General features: G+C 37.0%; 1 protein-coding gene across 5 annotated transcripts in view; it reads right to left on the minus strand.

Moving 5' to 3' along the window:
• The window catches only part of LOC129248302 (protein spire), a 194,037-nt gene that overhangs the window by 36,940 nt on the left and 134,807 nt on the right, over window positions 1–22,290 (minus strand). For all 5 annotated transcript variants that reach the window (XR_008582609.1, XM_054887796.1, XM_054887795.1 and 2 more), the window contains 3 exons: window positions 5,095–5,225; window positions 1,570–1,681; window positions 795–927 (listed from right to left, as the gene is read on the minus strand). Coding sequence is in view for 4 of the 5 variants with exons in the window: in XM_054887796.1 (XP_054743771.1) it covers window positions 795–927; window positions 1,570–1,681; window positions 5,095–5,225 (376 nt within the window). In the remaining variant the exon portion in view is untranslated. The remainder of the gene's footprint in view (window positions 1–794; window positions 928–1,569; window positions 1,682–5,094; window positions 5,226–22,290) is intronic.

A 22,290-nucleotide genomic window follows, 5' to 3' on the forward strand; every position in this document is an offset into this window, starting at 1 on the left:
CAGTTGTTTGCTTATTATACTCAAGCCTATGTGTTCGCCATTTTGAGCTACCGTGATGTCCTCTTAGAAAAGCTATGGTAATTTTTAAGAGCAAATTATAATGAAATGAAAACTTTTGCTAAAAAAGTTAGTAGGCAATACTGTTTTTGTGTTGCCACAAAGAGTGGACAGAGGGCATTAAGTTTTTTCATGTCTCAGAAGACAAAATGAGAAGAAAAGATTGGGTAAAACCGTGCCGCTCTTTATTGAAACCAGGCGAAAAATTATGTATCACTTTTTGAAATCCATTCAAGATCGGGTCAGGTAGGAAGAGAACGAAGCTGTCTAGTGATGCTATTACGTTGCCTATCGAAATTTTGCATTGCTGGAATAAGCGCGAAATGGAACATTCTTCGGTTGACGCTTTTATGTAAACACAGTAAATCATTTTTTAAGAAAAAAACTTCCGAAAAGTAGTTTTTGCATTTTTGCAAATTTGCATTTCGTTTTGGCCTCCACCGAATATATTTTATAAGTTTTACGAAATTTCGGTTTCTTAGCTATTCGCCAGGTATTTATAATATATATATATGATATATTCTGTATTAACGATTTTTTAGAATTTTAGTGAATTCTGAATTCTCGTCTCTGTACCCAATTTTCCTCTTGTAATTAAATAAAAGTTCAATTATTTGTACCCATAAGCAGACAGTCGAATTTTCAGGTCAGTAGCTTTGGAAAGTCAGTATGTTTTGGCGAACACTCCGCTTGGAAGTGTTTTGTTTTATGTCTTATTAAACTTATTTTTGACTTACATCGATCCTTGAGTCGTGGCTGTGTTGGGGGCTGTATGTGCTTCAGTGTTTGTCCTTTTCGTATCGAGTCCATGAGTTGTTCGCGTGGCGATGGTGTGCGTTTGATGGGTGGCGGAAGCTGACGTTCGGACGCCTGAAATTACACGATAGTTTAGTTTTCGAACAGAAATAAAAGTGAAATACAAAATATCGGTAAATTGACTTCAAAAGGAAGTGAAATGTTGTGTATTGATACTGAAATGATTCTATCGAGACAGTGCGAATTATTTATTATTTAAACCGGCACAATACACGTGCAACAATATATAAGTAAGTCTAGCAGTTTAAGCCGAAGCAAGCCAATAAATATTAAATATTTACAATATATTTAAATATATAAATATTTACACACACACACATACATGTAAAAGCAGCAAATGAAGTGGGAAAGGCTGCCGATTGTATGGCTTATTATTTACCGTTACTCTGTTGGCATTGTGATTACCTGCAATTACCGCAGGAAAGTGCAACGAAAATTGGCCATTTAGCACTTTGCAGAAAAATCAGCAAAACCAACAACAATGTTGAGCCAAAAGAAAAACAAACTCTTCTTGGCCAACAAAATGAAACAAAACAAGGAAAAACCAATAAGTGCTTAAAACCACAACTGTGCCGAAATGTTTGGTGAAATTGCGAGTAATTCAGGAACAAAGTAAAGATGATTTTAAGGAGTGCCGCGAGAAGGGCAACTCTTGCATTCACACCTACATGCATACATATAAACATACATACATACCTTTTTGAGTGGCGGCCGTGACCTGATGAACTCCAGTATCAAAGCGTGGGCATCTTTCTTCACGCGCGGCGGAATATCGCCATTCACCATTACCTTGCGCAGTTGGTACTTTCTAAGATAAGGTTACAAAGCAATCGGAGGAAAAATATGATGAGTAAAAATAAAATAGTAAATGCACAGAAAGTATTTGTAGAGAGCAGATGAAAGCATTTTTATGTGGTCATTAATAATTCTGTAGTTCGGCGATATGAATGTGGGAGAGGTGCCAGTACTTGCGTGAAATTGAGAAAGGTGTTGAAAATGTTAGAAAGCCCAATTTACTGGGCTTTCCAAATGAAGTGTGCAGTCGTTTGACTTTAAAAGGCCAAAAATTAGGCAATATCTGGAAAGTAGGGTAGGGTAGCTGCTAATTAAAATGTAGGCATATTTCTGTTCCCTTGAAGGTACAATCGCATAAGATTATGAGTACCTGACTTCAATATTTTTAAAAATTAACCCGCTAATGCACAAACCTAAATTGCCGCAAACTGAAAACTCATAGATTATTTTCTGGGTAACGAGAAAAGCGAATCTCAAGTGAGATTTGTAAAATATAAAAGGCTTAGAGGCCAGTTGAGTTAATCCGAAGGGTATCTGTTTAGCAGATCCATATAATTATTGGATTATAATTGATAATGATCCCCGGAACAAAGTTGTAGCCCATCAAAATTCTTGTTGCGGTTTTGGACTTTAGTGGCAATTGCGGTTGTGTGCGCTGAGAAGGAGAGCAAACTGTCAAAGGTTACACCCAAAATTTTGGCGTTGTTTACTGTCGGTATTGGTGTGTCATCGACTTTTACCTTAAGGGACAGTTTGACCTCCTTTGTCCAGGGGGAGAAGAGTGTCGCCGGGGATTTAGTGGGGGAAAGTTAGAGATTCCTCGCAGTGAAAAAGCGAGAAATGTCGGTGAGGTAGTTGTTCACTTTGGAACACAGGCCATCGATGTCATTGCCCGACGCCATTATCGTACAGTCGTCAGCGTATGAGACCAGGGAAACTTCCGCTGGTGGTTGGGGGAGCTTCGAGATATAGAAGTTGAACAGCAAGGGAGAAAGGACACCACCCTGCGGTACAGCTTGCTTTATCTTCATATGCTTTGATGTTTGATCTCGAAAAGTCACTGACGAGTGAAGACCGCTCAGATAGTTTGCGAACCACCTCTTCAGCCATGGCGGGAGTGTCGACTGATAAATATCATCTAGTAGCGTGGAATAGCTGACTGTGTCGAAAGCCTTCTTCAGGTCCAACGCTACTAGGACAGTCCTCTCGCAGAGGCGGTTTTGGTTAAGCCCGCGGTTTATTTGGGCGTTTATGGCGGTGAGTGCAGTGGTGGTGCTATGCGCTCGTCGGAAGCCGTGCTGATGTGGGGCTGGGGCCAGGTGTTTCGTGAAGAGTGGGAGTAGGAAGGCTTCAAGTGTCTTCACTACTGGGGAAAGGAGAGTTATCGGACGATAAGATTCCCCTTGGTTGGCGGGTCTCCCAGGTTTCAGTAGTGGGACCACTCTCCCTGCTTTCCACTTGTCAGGGATGATGAGAGTGGTCAAGGACAGATTGAGAGAGAAATCCTACTCCGTTGTGAGAAATCTTACTCCCAAAGGCCCTAGGTGTTTCAGCACGTTTAGTCCGTCAGGGCCAATGGCTTTAGATGTTTTCGATTTGTTGATGGCCCCCTGAACCTCATCACCGGAGAAAGTAAGTGGCGCACTGTCGTTCGTCAGTTTGTGCAGCCTTCTGGTAGCACGACGCTTGGATCTGTCGGCCGGAGTATGCAGTATAAAAAGCCGGGTAAAATAGCTCGCGCATCTCTTCGGGTCCGACGAAGTACAACCTTGTCGTTGTGCTTCGCCGGGTTCAAGAGGGACCTAACGGTGGACCAGAGCTTACTCACCCCAGAGTCGAGGTTACAGGTCTTCAAGTGCTCAACCCATTTAGTCCGCTTGTGTTAGTCTACCAGTTGCCGGATCTCCAAATTGAGATCCCTTATGCGGGGATCCCCGGGATCGGCCTGGCGTAGGTGGTCACGCTGATTTGCCAAGCTGGCTGCTTCGGCTGGGAAATGAGGACGGATGTCCTAAAAGCTTCCAGCTGGGATGAAGCGAGCCGCAGCAGCTGTGAGCACCTTGCGGAATGCGCGTTCGCCTACGCGCACATCGGTGGGAATGGAAAGAGCGGCGAAGGTGTCCTCAGTGAATTCCGTGAAGCCGGCCCAATTAGCTTTTTTTAAGTTAAAATAGGATCGGTGGTTCGCGGAAACAAAGTCGGCAGGTCTCTCAATCGAGACGATAATAGGCAAGTGGTCTGATGCAAGCGATAGCATAGGCCGCCACGTTATGCTATTTATCAGACCCGCGCTAGCTATTGTTAGGTCAGGCGAGCTGCTACAATTGCCCACTACCCTGGTGGCATTTGGCAGGCTTGAATGCCAAAGATCGCGATGCGCATTAAAGTCACCTATAACCACCTCTGATGAGCGCACCTATATCAGGGTGATATCCTGCCGGACAGCAGGTGACAGGAGGTATATAAATGTTAAAAATTTCGAGCTCGGAATCGTCTGTCTGGACAGCTATGCCTTGACATTCTAAGGTGCTGTCCCTGCGGTCGATCCCTTCATCAATGAGACGATACTGCACTGTGTGGTGGACTATAAACGCTAGGCCACCACCATTGTCTCGCTCGCGATCATGTCTGTGCACGTTATAGCCACCCCTGGTGATCAGAGAGGACCTAGCGTGCAGCTTGGTTTCCTGGACCGCAACTATCTTGATACTGTGCCGGCTCATGAAGTCAATTATCTCGTCGACCTTGCTCGTGAGTGCGTTACAGTTAAATTGAAGAAGCTTAAAGCTTCTGGGTGATGTCGTTGTAACTCGGGGGGTGAGGAACGCATGGGGTTGCCTACGTTGGGCCTGCTGCGCAATCCGCTGTTGTTGTTGTGGCCTGATGATGGTGGGCGGCCGCGCTACGGGTGGAGTTCGGGTGGAGTCGTTTATGGCAGACGCAGCAATAGAATACTTCTGGCCCAGGATTGGATTCAACTCCAGCCCTGAGGAGAAGTATTTTGAGCAAGGTTACTGCGAGGAGTTGCTCCTGTGACGTAAGGGGTGGGGTGATATACTGCTCACTAGACAGGGCTAGTTTACTGGGGCGGCAGCCCTTGGTCGGGAAAAACCCGAGTCACTCCGGTAACGTAGAACCGGCTGCCATGGGAATGGCGTAACTCGGGACGCTGAGCTACTTGGTATACGTTGTTGCAGTGATTATTGGAGTGAGTAGAAGTGTAGTCGAGGGCTATCAGCACCGGATAGAATGAAAAAATGTATCGTTATGAAAATTTCACGCATAAAAGGGTTGGATTATTTAAATCGAATTCAGAAAATTCTAAAGAATTGCAATGAAAATGTATCCCTCAGATCCCTTCGTACTAATATTCTCCATCTTCTACTTTTGTTTTTAATTTAAAACTGATAAAATGCGCGCTCTTACTTTGTTCGTATATCCTCCATGAGAATCTCGTAGGGCGTCAATTCGTACTCGATTGGTGTGCGAGAGTAGTTGTTCTTCTTCAGACGAACGCCACGTCGGAGCTCATCGATCACCTGCACCCAGAAGCGTGCCTGAAAATTAAAAGGTAATTAGGTAGGAGAAAATGCTTTATTTTAATACGTAGAGTAGTAAATTACTTAGAACGGCGGTATTAAAAACAAAAAAAAAATACGAAACACGTTCATGCCTAGTCTTTAAGATGTCTCCACCGCATGGGATAAATATTAAAATAGAAAAAATAAAATAAAAACAACAACAAGTACATAGGTATGTATTTACAGATGTTTTTATAATATAATATTAAATAATATAGTATGTTTCGCATGCAGAAAAGTTTATTGGAGAAATACAGTGTAGCTTAAAAAGCACGTACTTGTAGGGCCCGCCAAATTTCCAGTTCATGCTTTATTTTCGAAAACAAAAAAATGTGTATACAAAATATTTATTAGTTTTAAACTCTTGTGCATTGGTATTGGTATTATAATTGGGCGGAGGTAGAGAAGTGTGTTACATTTTTATTTCTTTTTACTGAGCCGTGAAACAAATTCAAATAAACTGATATTTTTTCTGTCAGAAAATATTTTTTATAGCAAATACTTCACTAAAAATAAAAATTTTGATATATTATGATTTAACCGTTGAGTTCAGTGCGAAATACTTGGACGATTCCATAACTGCATAAAAACCGAATTCACAATGAAGCTAATGAGATTTACAAAGAATTTGTATCATAAATAATCTTTGTTCACTTAACTGTTGTTTGTAACTGCCTAACATAATCGAGTACTAACAAAAGTTTTTTTTCAGTGATGAATTGATAAGTTCTGACTATTTATTAACTCTGAAATTTTATTCTTAAAATTTTCTATTAAAATTTTGTTCAGGCTACAGCAAAAAAGTAGTGTATAAAGTAAAGTCTGGAATTTTGTATAACATTTTTAAAAATTCGGTAAATTTTCATCAAAATTTTAGTTAAAAATTTTTAGAAAAAATTCGGGTATGCAGTTTTATAGATCGTTGAATTTTAGTAAAATATACAAATTTCAAGTAGGTCGAAAATAAACGCGATGTTTGAGCTATAAAATTACATACTTGAAATTTTTTCAGAAATTCTAAAAAGCTTGAAATTTTATGAAATTTTGCCGACTTCTCACAAATTTTGTACAAAATTTGAAACTTTGTCTTATATAGTTTTTGTTGTAGTATGAACTGTGCTTTTATAAAGGAGTAATTGAAATTAAAAAAAAACTAAATGAATAAATGGACAAAATTTGTCAATATATGGTGTCCACTTTCTTTTGATATCGACTGTATATGGACATTACTTTTAATCTTACGAAGCATGAAGTTAAAATTATTGACACAACTAAAATTTTGATTTCTGTGTTTGTAAGGAAAACCTCAAGTAAAATTTTAGAAACTTTTAGGAAATTTAGTAACCAGATCACTTTTTAAATGGAGAAAATTGCCATTTGAAATGGGCCAAGTCCGTCAATAATCACGCCCAGCTTTCAAAGCTCCTAAAAATGCTGTTTTTCTGTAACCATAAATGTATCTGTCTCTGTACTGTGAACATTGATACCACAGAAAGAATTCAGATATCACAACAAAAGTAAGTAAAATGGGCGCGGTACCACCTACTTTCAGGTAAATAAGGACACTCAATTTATTCGAAGTCAAAATGTGTGACGGGTCTAAACGTTTGGTGTCGCCCTTACACTTTATTTTATTACTCGTAAAATATAATTTTTCGAGCTTAAAACTTATCTTTACCTAACTCATATCCTCGAACTTTCAATGCTCCAAGAGTGCAAGAGAATTTATAAAAGTAGAAGAATTTATTGTTTTTCTCAAATCATGGATATGTAGCTCAATTTAGAATATACTTACACAAAGTGGAGCAAAAATAAAGATTTGCATCACTCAAAATAATTTTTTTATTTATAAAAAATAGTTGGATGATTAATTTTGAGCCACGCTGTAGAATACAATAAAGGCCAAAATAAATAATTCCATCACTCAAAAAATTTTTTTTATTTTCCTAAAAAATTATTAAAAAAAAAGAAAAAATTGTTGGATGATTAAAATTGAGCCACATTGTACATTATATTCGCAGGATATAAGAATACTAGTGTCTAAATACAAGTACAAAAAAGCTAGGATTTATCTGAATGATGTAAATGTCTATAAATCCAAACAATCTTTTTCACAGGCAATAACAACTGCACACTACAACATCCGTCATAATGATCAAAGGGCACAACCGCACAATCGTACAACATAGAACTTCCACAACAGCCCTGATCGATAGAACTTCAACTGCATGTCGAGAACTGCAAAATAAATGGATTTCCAGCTGTAAACAACGGCCGAGAATAAACATTGATTTGCGCAAACTAGAAACGAAAAGAATCATGGGGAAATCTGAAAAAGTCGGAATACGATAATTGCATAATTTTGCATTTGCAACAATGCTGCCATTGCTGCAGCATCTGAAGCCGCAAAGCAGCAATTACCGTAAATCAGCGGGTAGCAAACAATTGCGGTCCGACAATCTCGCTTTTTGTCTGTGCCTCCACATGCACACATACAAATATACAGACATATGGAGAAGTTAGTTTTGTGCGTTTCTTCGGTGCTCCTTGCAATGGCAACCACGGAAATTTAAGAAGCCACAGCAGCTGCTGTAGCAGCCGAATAAATGAAATCGAAATCGCCACATCAATTAACGTCACGCAAACACACAGACGCAAATGTAAGCGCGCACGGCACACGCCCACTTTTTGCGCCACGATGCGCACCAAGGTGACACGGCCATTCCGAGTGCCCCACGCTTCGCGCACTTGCTTTGACATTTTGACTTTCACTTGCAACACGTTGATTATTGTGTTGTGCGCTGCAAGTGCTATCAATGCCGCTGTGGCGGTGGCTGCGGCTGTCAGGTTGCTGCTGTTGTGCTTAACATTTTGCTGGCGGCACTGTCTGCATTGCTCGCTGTACTCTCACGCAGATCCTTTCATTGGCGATAAATTCATGAAAAATTGTGTTGTGCACATTTTCACTTTGTTTTTGTTGTTGTTTGATTTTTGTTTTTTCAATTATTTTTCGCTACAAGGTCTTAAAATACCGCGTTGTTGTTGTCGTATTTTGGTTGCGGGCGAGAGTTGAAAAATTTATGCTCGCAATTTTCGTGGCTGATATTTACTTGCAATTAATAATAAGTTGCAATATGTGCTTTAGCTTTGACTTTGTTGTTATTGTTGTGAATTAAACAAACAATTTTGTTGCAATAAAAGAAAAAAATATTATTTTTATATATCTTACGGCTTCGTAAAATGACATTTACGACGATGATGTTTAAAATGAAAGAGGATCTTTTTCGATTGCCTTGCATGTCTTTGTGTGTATGTGAAACTTAAAGAGTTCGCGTGACAAAATGAATGTTAACTTAAATGCCATATATTTATAACCTTGAGCTCCTCTTTGATATTTCTCTCTCCAAGGGAAGGCTGAGTGCTAATCGTTGTACTCTATAATTCAAGTGAGACCACTTAACCACAGAAAATGCTACTAGTACCACAATTTTTGTATAAACGAAATGTCGGGGCTTTGCTAATTGAATAGATGATCTATTGAGGACATATTTGGGACCAGTGAGTTGGGTTGTTCCCTCATAGATGGGTGATCATTCAATATCATCTTGGTATGGATACTTTTACTTGTTTCTGGTATCTGAAAAAATATCGGTGAAAAGTATCGCGTATATTCAAGTATCGTTCAAGAAATATAATTTATAAAAATTTGACAATTTTGTATTATTTTATTTATTTTTCCATGATTTGTTAAATAACATTTTTATATTTACACTATAATGATTATTGTTATTTGTTGTGCCTTCTTCTTGTGCTCAGAATATTCATCTGTGCTCAACTTTCTCCTCTGAGCTGGACACGATGCCAGCACATGTGAGACGACTTCATTTTCCTCCCTGTAAGTCGCATTCGATTATATCCAAAGGTTATTAAGGTGATGCTTCAATATACCTTGCCTAGTTAGAATTCTTAATTAATTCCAAACAATATTTGAATTGATGTCACTCATTTTGATTGCGATAAACCCGGCAGATTGTCCCAGTATGATCCTTTTTGTCTTTCTTTCCTCTCAAGTAGAGAATGATCTTCATTTGCTGATGCATACAAAGACAATTTCTTGACATTTTTACCTCATATTTTGTGTGTAACCATACTTCCTTCCTGCGAAAAAAATATTTCGCAAGGGACATACTCGTAACACTTCACCCTCTTACTGCATATTTTCGACGCTGCTAAATTATTAAATTAAAATTTTTAAAGATTTTTCCAAACAGAAGATACTGGAGACATTGCAAAATCACATCGCAGAAGTTACAAGAAAACTAAACATGAGGAAATAATGGTAAATTTAAATTTACATGGCCTACTTTGACAAGATGAAATTAATTTATGATGAATGATAATTCTAGCGTTGCCTTATATCAAATAGTGCAAAAAAGTATCGATACTAAGCACCAAATTAAAAAATAGTATCGGGAAGGAACGCGACTTGCTTCGAGAAAGAAGTATCGATCTTTAGATATTCTCGAGAAGTATTAAATCTGTGATTTTAAGCATTTAAAACAGAACAGAGATACCTGCTGTAGCTCAGACACTGCGAATTGGTGTGATTTCCAGAAGGATTTATAATTTTTAAAGGTCATCGAATTTCTGAAAGGGAAATGGAATAAAGAATGATCTGCACGATTTGTTTATAACCATAAAAAAATGAAAGTGCCTAGGCACTGCAATATTGTTACTTTGATATGATAAATCCCTATCTAAGTATGTACGTCAGGCAGACGGCCCCCTTCGTGCTGGTTATGCGGAAGGAGGAAAATTGCTTGGGTCAATATTAAAAAAATATACGAAAAGGATGAATAAATATGTAACTTAATGGAAAATATTTTTTTTCAAATGCGATTATTTTTCCGACATAGTCTAATATTACTAATATTATTAATATATTTTGTTTCTTTAATTTTTATTATTGGGTAGGCGAAAAAGTATTTCCGTATTTTGTCAATAGATGTCGTTGGAGTTATCTACCTCCAGTGCTACAAATCACATTGTGTCATATCATATGGTGTTAGAAAGGTGACATTTTAAGCTTCATTTAACCAAAAAAAAAATTAAATTCGGAGAAGTTGAAAAAAGTTATAGTTGTTCAAACATGGGTGAAAATAATGAAAAAATTCGCTATATTTTGAAATTTTTGTATAAAAAAGGGAAGAATGCCACGCAAGCCACCAATGAAATTTATGAAGTTTACGGAGACGATGCTGTATCAGTTCGTGTAGTACAACAATGGTTCGCTCGCTTCCGTTCTGGAAATTTTGATGTGAAAGATGCACCTCGCTCCGGTCGACCTATCGTTGAAAAAGTCGAGGAAATTATGGAAAAGATTGACCAAGACCGTCACATAAGCTGCCATGACATCGCCAAGGCACTAAACATTCATCATTAAACGGTTTTGAACCATTTAAAAAAGGCTGGTTACAAAAAGAAGCTCGATGTTTGGGTATGAATTGTCTGTGAAAAATTTAATGGACCGAATTAACATCTGCGATTCTTTGCTGAAACGAAATGAAATCGAACCATTTCTGAAGCGAATGGTAACAGGAGACGAAAAGTGGATCAAATACGACAATAATGTGCGAAAAAGATTATGGTGCAAGGTTGGTGAAGCTCAACAAATGGTCGCAAAGCTAGGATTGACGTCTCGAAAGGTTATGCTGTGTGTTTGGTGGGATTGGATAGGAATCATCCACTATGAGCTGCTCGAACGATTGATTCTACTCTTTACTGTCAACAACTGAAGAGATTGAAGCAAGCAATCGAAAAAAAACGGCCAGAACTGATCAGCAGAAAGGGCGCCGTCTTCCATCAGGACAACGCTAGGTCACCCACATCTTTGATGACTCGGCAAAAACTGGGAGAGCTTGGCTAGGAAGTTTTGATGCATCCACCATATAGCCCTGACCTTGTACCATCGGACTACCATTTGTTTCGGTCAATGCAGAACTCCCTTAGTGGAGTAAAGTTGGCTTCAAGAGAAGCCTGTGAAAATTACTTGTCGCAGTTTTTCGCCGAGAAACCACAAAAGTTTTACACTGATGGAATATTGTCTCTAGAAGAGAAATGGCAAAAGGTGGTCGACCAAAATGGAACATATTGGGTTTAATAAAGCTCATTATAAATATAAAAAAATGAGTTGAAGTTTGATTAGAAATACGAAAAGACTTTTTCGACTACTGATATTAATATTATTTCTTAAAGTTTTTTATTTTTTATATTTTATTATTTTATTAATTTTTCTTAGTTTTTAATTTTTATTATTAATATTATTGTATTTTTTAAGTTTTATTATTTTTTAAATTTTTTAAATTTTTGTCAGTTTTTAATGTTTATTATCAATATTATTTTTTAATTCTTATTATTAATATTGCTTTTTAATTTTTGTTTTTTTCAAAATACAAATAAAAGCAACTCTTCTACGCTGCTTGATCCTTAAAAGTGTTATTCAAATTTGGATATTTTTAAATTTTATTCATCGCCGCCCTGATGCATTTTTGCTGTAATTTGTGCGTCGTTGCACAAAAATGCATTTCAATTAATGATTTGTCATCGCTATCATCAAAGAAGATAATTTTGAATTAATTTTCAGCCTTTCCAATTTGTTGACGGCAGCTAATATCTGACAGGTGTTTATTAACATTACCTGTGGCCGCTTTTTCGGTTATTACTACACCTTGCAAAGGAGGGAGAGAGGAAATCTGTTGTCAACGAACACGTACGTACGTGCGACTGGTTAAACTTTCTTGATGTGTGTCCGCTCCATATTTCTCGTTTTGTCGTATTTTATTTGTTATTCAAACCATTTCAGCTGCATAATATTACCGTAATCTGCATAAATCTTATGCAACAGCCAAAAATAGCCACAAATTTCGATTGAGCTTATTGGCGGTGGCCACGAGACGTAAGTACAAATAGGTACATATTTACATACCGCGGCATGTCTGTGCATATGATTGGTCACCGACTGCGTAGGTGTGCATGTCAGATTTCGTAACTGCATTCTTGAGTGAGTGACATTTGGGTTGCTTGTGCTTCAGTTATAGTCTACAAGTCTACATATGTGTCGCAACGCCGTTTGGACAAATTTCAATCGTACGCTAGAGTGTGTGTGTGACGTGAAATTTATGTTATATTGAGTTGATTTAGTTTTTGCCCTAAATTCAAAGAGTTCATTTCGAAGTACTTTGGACTTTTATTCTTCGAATTCTATAAAAAATGTATGAAATGATTTAATATGCGCCGGTGGCTTTTCTTTATCCACGTACCAGCTGACGCCAATTAGAAATAACATATGCCTTTATCTGCTTATCTCCGCTACTGTTAATAATATTAATAGCATAATATCAAAGCCTGACATAGCCTACTCAGAAGTGCAGATGCTCGCTGAACTATATCTACTTTTATTGGATCAAAATCATAAAATATCGACCAGAACTCTTGCGAGAGAACTCAAGGAACAGTGAGAGTGAGAACTCAAGATCTCCACGTAAGAAACCATTGCTATCTATACAAAATATTGAAAAGCGCTTATCTTTTGCCACGAACCAATTGACTATTAGGATGACGTCATATTCTGTGATGAGACGAAAATGATTTTATATTATAACGACGGGCTGACAAGAGTGTGACGCAAAGCATTAACAGCATTGGAAAGTTCCAACATCGTCCCAACTGTCAAATATGGAAAATTGTCTGTTATGATATGGGGTTGCATCTCAAGCAGAGGAGTAGGAGACTTGGCATTCATAGACAACACTATTCACTCTGAGCAATGTTTGCGAATTTTGAAGAGGAATTTTACGAGCAGTGCGATGAAATTTGCGCATAAGGAGCATTGGGTGCGGGTGTGGCTTCTATATAACTGCGATAAGGACATGGATGCACATGCCCATCTCCCAATTTAAGCCTGATCAGAAATCTGTGGGCCCACGACAGCCAAACGACAGCCAAAAAACTTAGCAGCGCTTAAAACTGCATTACTGAAAGAATGGCGAAGGATATCGGTCAATTATTACCTGGCGAATTGGGTTTATTCTATGAAAAAATGCTTACAATGTGCGATAGATGTTACTGTGTAGTGGTCACACACCAATCCATTCGGCTACGACTGCCGCCAAGATTATATAATATACCTATCAAAATTCCGATTAGCAAATATTTGTTAAATTCGATCTATGGTACAATGAAGAACACTTCCTATCCATAATGAAGAAGACTGCAGAACCCAGTGACTTCTGCAGCGCATATTTACAAATTTCTGTGTGTGTAAAAATTAGTGTGTGTAACTTTTCCTTTTTATTCCCTTCCCACAACCACGACTTAGTTACTATTCATCTGTACAACATACACTTACAACATAACTGCTTCCTTATACCTCGTTTTAAATTTATGTGCGCGGCATTTGTGCAACATTCAAATATGCGTAGAGCAATTACGAAAATCGCTTTTAGTGCAACAAAAATGAAGGCAAGTTGCATGGAAATATTTGAATGTGCAATTGGTCAAATGCCATTTCACAATTCGATGTTGTTGTTGGTGTTGCCGGCGTTGTAGCAACATGATGCAATGCAATTAAGTGATGATTTAACATGCCAGCCAACAACGTTTAACGAACCAAATCTGCCAAAATGTGAAAATATGTAAAGTAGCGGATACAAACGCACCAACAACAGCACTAACACCAACAACAAAAACATGTTTAAATAGTAGGTGCATATGTATAACAAGCAACATTAGCATAAATAACAGCATAATTCGGCTTTTTTCCTGCTTTTGCTATTGTTGTTGTTGCTGTTAAATGTTTAAGTTGTTTATCGAGCGCTAGAAAAGGAAAGAGAAAAGGTTTAAAGTAGCGGCAAATTTACAATGTTTGGGTGTTTACGGCAGTAAATGCAAATGCCGAGGAAGCGGGTAGCAGCAACCACAACAACAACAGCAAAATAACAAGCGAAATTGAAATAATATGTGCTAAAGCAACAACAAAAGCGAAGCAATGTAAGTAGTAGTTAAGCGGCACGAAACCAGCTCAAATTGTTTCAATAAATTGGGACAGCAATAAATACAGTGAACAACAACAACAAGAAACTACAGCTTCCGCAAATCTAAAAATATGCGCCACATGTGGGCAACCGGCAACTTATTCATGCATTTGCAGCGGCTAACTATTCTCCATCCCCGCCGCTACTGTTTTCGCACAATCAGCTGGTGACAGACACATCGCTGCACTGACAAACTGACTGAGTGGCGAGACGTAATTGTTGATATTTACTAAGTAAAATGTGATCGAAAATTTGCAAAAGAAAATTTATTGCCGCGCTTTGTTTTTTAGATTTTTCTTATTGCCATTGCCGGTGTTTGTTGTGATGCAAATGCGGTAAGGTATAGCAAACGTTCAGCCAACAATAATGCAGCTGTTGAAAATTGTGGCCGAGGAGCAGCAACCATGACCGAATGATATTACATGTACAAATACAATAGCACACGGTCGCGCCCTGGTCCGCTGCCCGCCTACATAGAAGGTGTGCAATTTAGTACGTTTGAGGCGGCGGCAATCGGCGGACGGTAGCCAACTGAAGCCACAATAGCGACAACAAGTTCCAATACAGTAGCAACTGCAGTCGCGTTGGCGTGAATTGTTGCAACACATCACAACGCTTCGCTGGTTGACCGGTTGACTGCTTAGCTGAGTGACTCTAACTGGTTGTCTGTCGGCGCAGCGTTACGGATGTCGCAAATCACCGAATCTCCAAATGCAGGAAATATTCAACAAATGCTGCCAGATGTACTTTGCTACTGACTGCACGGCTGAAGAAATATCTTAACGATTGCCTAATTGGAAGTTAGATTTTATTAGTAAAAAGTGCGCAGCTCATAAATAGACACTTGTAAAGAGTAGCGTTGGGAGCACAAGCACTACTTCCGGAATAATTTCGAGACAGCCAGATGCATTTTGTAATATAATCACAGCAATTTCATAAATTCTAGTATATATAGCAATTTGAGACTAACTGGCCCGTTCGGTCTTGTTTACAGTAGAAGCAAAATATCTTCGATTGCGGCTCATGAGCGGTTTACTTCCTGTGTGGCAAATAAACGGAAACTTGCGAGAATAGCTGATCAACAGAAACAGGGTTGCACTCACACCATGGATTTTCTTAATGTACATCTACACAGGCAATCATTCATGACTTAATAGAATAAAGTGAAGTACATAAGGCTATCACATATCGGCGAGCTTTGACTATTGTTTTTTTTTTTTAATTAATTTTAGTTGTGGTTTTGTATAAAAGTATTGTTCATTTTATAACAACGATCACATGAATCCAAGCTTGAAGCTTTGTAAAAGAAAAATAAAGGTCAAAAACTTTTTAATTAGAAATTAAAAAATTAATTTGGTTATGCAGTTTAAAAACCCATTCAATTCTAGTCCAAAAATCTGTAGGTTTGAATGGCCCGAAATTCTTGTTGATTTTCGAAAAAAATTTTTTGACGGTGTTAAACATTTTTTTCATGTAACGAATGCACAAAATTTCTTTTTTATATAGAGAAAATACAATTTTTGGATGTACAAGAAAACTGCATACCCACCCAAAATCCCTTTATGAATTTTAAATAATAACTTGGAGATTTTGATGAAATTTAAAAAAAAAAACTTGCAAAAAGTTTGGAACTTGTACCTTTATTATAGAATGAACTGCTTTTTTATAAAAAAGGTTATTGAAATTAAAAAATAAATAAATGTTCAAAACTTGCCAATATGCAGTGCTTTTATAATTTTGTCTTTATCTTTACATTGCCGATGGGTATGTTAAAGGAAAAGTTAAAAGCAGAAATAGATATCAATGAACACATCGTAAGACCCCTGAGGGCGATGAAAAGTGAATTCGTTGATGTGATAGCCAAGATCTATGTTCTGTTAATGTGAAAAGATTCTTTCTCTAGTTCTTTATCATTTTCTTCGCGCGAAAATTTTTAATTTGGCAAAATTTTTCTTCTAGTTCTTCACCATTTTTTTTATTTGGAAAGTAAAGTTACGCCTCATTCACGCAGTTTCTGATTTCTGATTTCGGCCCGGGTGAAATGTGGGTGAGGCAAGTGAAAGGAGCAAAAAAAAAAAAAATGTTCATGCCACTAGCCCTTTTAGGTCTTCTACTTTTTAAAATCGAGTTATTTGACAAACCCCTTTCCTTGATTAGCTATTGATTTTGATAGACAAAAATTTAGTGTTGTCCTTTAACTTTGTTTTGCTGCTGCAATTTGTTTTTTGCATCACGCTTAAAAACATAGCCACGGGACAGTAAAATAATTTCTTCTCGATCTGCATAGCAATACAAATAATTGCAAATTGCCTTGTAAATGAAATTCTACAATTTCCTCTGCTTCGAAAAATTCTTGGTGAAAATTGTCTATAAAGAATGATCACTGGAAATGCATGAACTGCATTTTGTTAAGAATTATGGGGTGTTAGAATGATACTAACTTATTTTTTGAAGGAGTTAAGCCATTTGTGTAAACAAACAATAAATTAAATACTTAAAGAAAAAAATTGCATGCAATTAATTGTGCCTCTTTACTTACTGGTGCGCTTTTTTATTAATTTTTTTATTTTTGTATAGAATGCTAGTATAAAAGCCTCCAATTTTTTTTGACCTATTCGAATGTATTTGATCATTAACAAGGTGAGACAATGAAAAATGAGTATCGACCCGCGTCTAAGCAAATAAAAAATGAGGCGAGTTTAAATGAACACCGAGTTTTTGTTATTTTTCCGATGAATGATAAAAAAAAACTATGATTGCAATTGTAAAACACACATACATACATACAAAGCTTTACCATATATAAAAGCTGTTACGGGCACATAAAAATTTGCCAGCATTGTGCTGCAGCTAATGACATTGGCAAGGCCGTTCAACGATGATTTGACGCAGATCTTTGACGTCTGATAAGAGACAATGTGGCAATGCGTGTGAGCGAACGTTTGATAAAAGAGAGCGACGTTAACTCAGTTTGAAACTTAAGTTTTCTTATTTGATTTTATTGCTATGACGCAATCCATGGAAAGAGGTAAAAGGTAAAAGGAATCGTTGTGGGAGATAGCAAAAGCGAGTATAAGAACGCAAATAAAGTTTTGGAAAGATAAGGAATGAGTGTACAAATTCTAGACAAGCAACCTGTTGCTGATAGTGCAAGCACTGATATTACAGTTGTGTTGAGTGGAGCAGCGAAGGGGCAGAAGGCCAAATCAGACTTTTTGCAATACTGATATAAACTGGAAAAAAAACATTAGAAATTAAAAAAAAGAGATAGTAAGTAAATATGATTGGTTGAATTATTATTGGTAGTAAATTAATTTAAAAGGTTGCGATAAAAACAGCTCCTGAAAGTTGAACTATTCAACGGGGAATTTACGTTCATATAAACTTATTTATTGATGATCGGTTCATATACCATATACCCAATTATTGAAGGCGGAGGGAGAGTCAAACGCATTTGTGCGTGACAACTCGGTAGTAGGCTTTAAATCAGAAAAAGTAGTTTATTATATTGCTAAGCAATGGCAAACCGCTGACTATATTTCTGCTTAAAAAAATTTTCAAAGTTTCTAAAAAAGCGCAGTTTGGTGACAAAATTACGGCGTAGAAGTCTCCATTGCTAGGCTAATACCAAAACGCACTCCTCAAACGGCTAAACAGCTCAGTCAAAACACCAGTGCATGCTGCAGAGGCCTCTAATCCAAGAATGGTAGCAATTAAATTGCGTCCATTAGAGAGCGCGTGACGTCACATTGGTGCAGTTGCACAGTGTTGCCAACGATTTGCTCTTCGCAATAAATTTAGTGCTTCTTTATTCACAAAATGTGAACATTTCTGAGTTTGGAGTTTGTTTATTTTTTTTTTAATTTAAAGCTAATAAAACTGTTAGTTCAAAAAAAAAAAATTGTATAATTAAAAAAAAGAGTAAAAAAGCTACTATTACATTTAAAGCTTATGCTAGGAAAATATCAGTGCTATTGAAAATTTTTTGATTCTTGTAAAATTTGATGTTTTGAAAGTGAAAATCTCATTTTTGCCCCGTCTGAGGTTATGCAAGAATATTGGATCTTCTTGTCTCAATTTTCTACACAATTTTTTTTTTAATAAATTTTAAAAGGCCTGAATACTGAATATGAATGAAGCTACCTCGCGGAGCCATAGGACCGTATATGTATGTATATACAGTAAAAAAACCCAGATAATGCTGAAGAAACCATACCGTCCTTTTTGAAAAAAGTAGTACCTTATTTTGTTACATAACCTTAAATATAGCAAAAAACTCATTTTCGGTCTTTTTTAAAGAAATTTTCTTAAAAATAAAAAAAAAATTGGCGCGTTTAGTGTTTGGCCGAGCTCCTCCTCCTATTTGTGGCATGCGTCTTGATGTTGCTCCATTAATGGAGTGACCTACAGTTTTAAGCCGACTCCGAACGGCAAATGACTTTTTTAAGTAGCTTTTTCATGGCAGAAAGAAGTTCTCTTAGCATAAGTTTTAAATACAAGGATGGATGTTTGAAACTTTGTTTCTTCAATACAGCCTATTGACAATTTGCCGCGCATATAAAGTTCTTTAAGTAATTCAATGGTGTTTCCTTTTCTTTGAATGGGCATTTTAGTGATTTTTTATATCCAAAACTTGGCAACACTGCAGTTGCGAGAGAGAGATCTGACTGCTCGAAGATGAAGAAGAAGAAGAAGGAATTTGGGAAGAAAAGAAACAAAAATCGCAATCGCCAAATATGTGAGCAGATGATAAAAAAAAGTGAAGCTAAATAGAACTACTGAGTGAATTAATGAAGAAATTATTAAAAAAATGTTAGGAAGAAAAAACTAACACTCCGAGTTAGAGAGCAAAAAAAAAAAGAAACTAAATCAAGTTACGAAAATGGAAATCTGCTCCCACTGATCACCAATTACACCAGTGCGACGTGACGACAATCAGCTGATATTGTCAAAATCGCTGAGAGCAAAGTAACGGTACCACGATCGGCGCCACCTTATTATTCTCTCTATCGTGCCGTTAACCAAAGCGCAGTTCAGTGACTGGTTAGCACCAGGGTAGCGCTAAAAATTCAACACTCACTTCACTCATTCATTTTATTTTCGCTCTGATTGTTTGATTTGATTTTATCACAGCCAAAGTTAACAAAGCTTTGGCGACTGATCGAAAGCCATTTGTCATGGGTAATTGACAGTTAAAAAAAAAGTGCGCCAAAGTGTGGCTAACACCAATTACTTGTGACTTTGTGTGTGTTTACGTCATTGAGTAATAAATTCAATTAAAAATGTCAAAATTCGTTCATACATTTCGGCTTACAAAAAATATTAAGAAACGAGTTACGTAGAAATTTACATAAGTGACACTTCTGAATGATTGTTTACTTAATTATTTACTTGCATACATTTTTTTATTTGACTTTGTGCGAAAAAGTAATTTATCATTTTCCTACTTGTTGTTGTTGTTGTTGTTACCTTTTCATTTGCATTTTACTTGGCTGAACATTTCGTTGTGGGCTTTTAGTTTTGCGGTGTGTTTTGTAATAATAAATATGAAAATATGAAATATGAAGATTTCTAACTGTTCACTCACGATGGTGGCTTGTCAGTCGCAGTTGCTAGCCAAAGCCAATAGCCAAAAAGTTATTAGAAAAGAAAGCGCATGCACTCGTTATATAACCAAATGAGCGTTCACGCCATTAACCGACGGGTAATGACAGTCACAAAATAAACGGGAATCATTAAGGTGGACAAAGAGTTTCAAATTTAATAAGGCGTATATGCACGAGTATATAATTTCGTTTAGTAAAATTCATACTCTTATTTGCATGCAAATATGTATGCACACAACCACACACACATTCATATGAATGCATCACAAAAAGCATTAAAAGTGCTAATTTCATGGCTGCAGACAATTTTTAATAAAACGCATTTCATTTACTGCTTTGAATTACGAAAACGAAAGCAATTTCTAGCTGGCGTGGAGTTTTATAAAAATAAAAAAACAAAAACACTTCCATTTGAAAGCAATATGACTAAAATTCAATTAATTAGTTACATCTGCGCCTTTTTCGACTTACATAAAACTACATGAAAAGTAGTAAATCTATGAAAATACTCGCATTGAGGCGCGCCGTTTGATTGAATAATGGCTCGAAGTTGCATATGTATGTATATTAAACATGCGTACATCAATGCAGCTACATACATATATACATACATGGTTTATGCACGACTATTTCGCTCTGATTTTTCCTTCTAAGTCAGCCGCACTGCCGATACATCACTGAACCAAATGACGGCTGTATACCCAATTAATATGCAATTGTAGGTATGTGCAATAACTTACTATATATTTAGCGCAACAACAATAAGCACTCGCATTATACACAGCCTTACATTCACCATGACCACCATTTGCTTCTCATTTCCCCACTAGCCACCAACGAGTACTTCGCATTAGAATTCACACACACACACACACGTATTTTTTTCGAATCAAATTAGTCGGCTATATTTTGTTAATTTAATTTAAGGGCATAATCACAGTGAATTAGCCCTAAATAGCGTGCCGTTTATTAACTTTAGTTGTATGTTTTGCAGGTTTTGTAGCAGCTGAGGTGTGTCTGCTTTTCGCGGTGGGTTTGGTGTTGAAAAATTCGAAAGTTTCGTGTTAAATGCTGAGAAAATTTGATTATTTATGGCTTATAACGTTGATTATTTCAAATTTCTTAAAAGATATATATATTAGGCTGGCAACCACAAAATAAAAAGGAATTAAAAAAAACTATATCAAAAATAAAATAACGAGAATAAAATTTTTTAATTTTTTTTTAATTTTGGACAATTTCAGAGTCACCATAAAAAATAGAATGCATAGGGTACCATTTTTTTCGACTGTTTGTGTCAGAGAATTAAAAAAGACGAGTTAAATAATATCCACCTGTAAAAATTATGTACCAAATTTATGGAAAAGTGCATTTGTCCTAATGGCGATTTTCAAAGTGCTTACTGCATAAAATTAAAAAAAAAAAATTATATAAAAATACCAATGTTAGTGACTAATTTTTTTGGCAATAGAAACAACTTTGGGTTTGCATAACATAAAACTTTTTTTCTGGACAGTATATATACCCTATATCAAAAAGTACCGGGAACGTTTAATTTAAATCAACCACGCACGTGGGAACTGGTCCATATCTTTTTCATATGTTGGTAGGACTGTAAGACACATATCTGTCACTATTTATCCATTTTGAAGCGTTTGAGAGATGCTGTACCTTGCAAACGGCCGGAAATGTGGGCAAACCATTCTTTGATTTTGCATGATGATAACGCGCCATCGCACCGAGCCCAAATTGTCTTGGATTTTTTTACCAAACACCAATTAAGCACCCTATTCACCGATATGGCCCCGTGGGACTTCTTTTTGTTTCCCAAGTTGAAGTTACCACTTCGTGGAAGGAGATTTCAGTCGATAGAAGAGATAAAAGAGAATACGACAAAGGATCTGAAGGCCATCCCTTCGTCGGCGTACCAGGGGTGCATGGAGGACTGGGTTAAACGTTGGCACATGTGTGTTGCTTCATACGGGTCATATTTGAAGGAGATAAAATAAATTTGCCTGTCATTTAGCTCTGTTTTGTTTTATTTAACATTTCCGGTACTTTCTGATCATAGGGTAGTATATATTAGTTTGAGGAAAAAGAAATTTATTAGTTTTGCACAAATGGGTTAGAACTGTTTTATGGTCGATCTTTAGCTCCTGGGCGATACTACGACTACTAACCCGTTCAACTTCGATTATTTCAGTGATTTGTGATAGTGGGCCTACCTGTACGCCTGAACGGAATTGACGACACAAAATTGGACGTATTTAGCTATTACAGTATCGGCACCTTAAACACCATTCATAATTTCAGCGGCCCGGCTTGCATTTTCGCCTTTATCAA

This window comes from Anastrepha obliqua, chromosome 5, assembly GCF_027943255.1.
Source record: "Anastrepha obliqua isolate idAnaObli1 chromosome 5, idAnaObli1_1.0, whole genome shotgun sequence".
NCBI lineage: Eukaryota > Metazoa > Arthropoda > Insecta > Diptera > Tephritidae > Anastrepha > Anastrepha obliqua.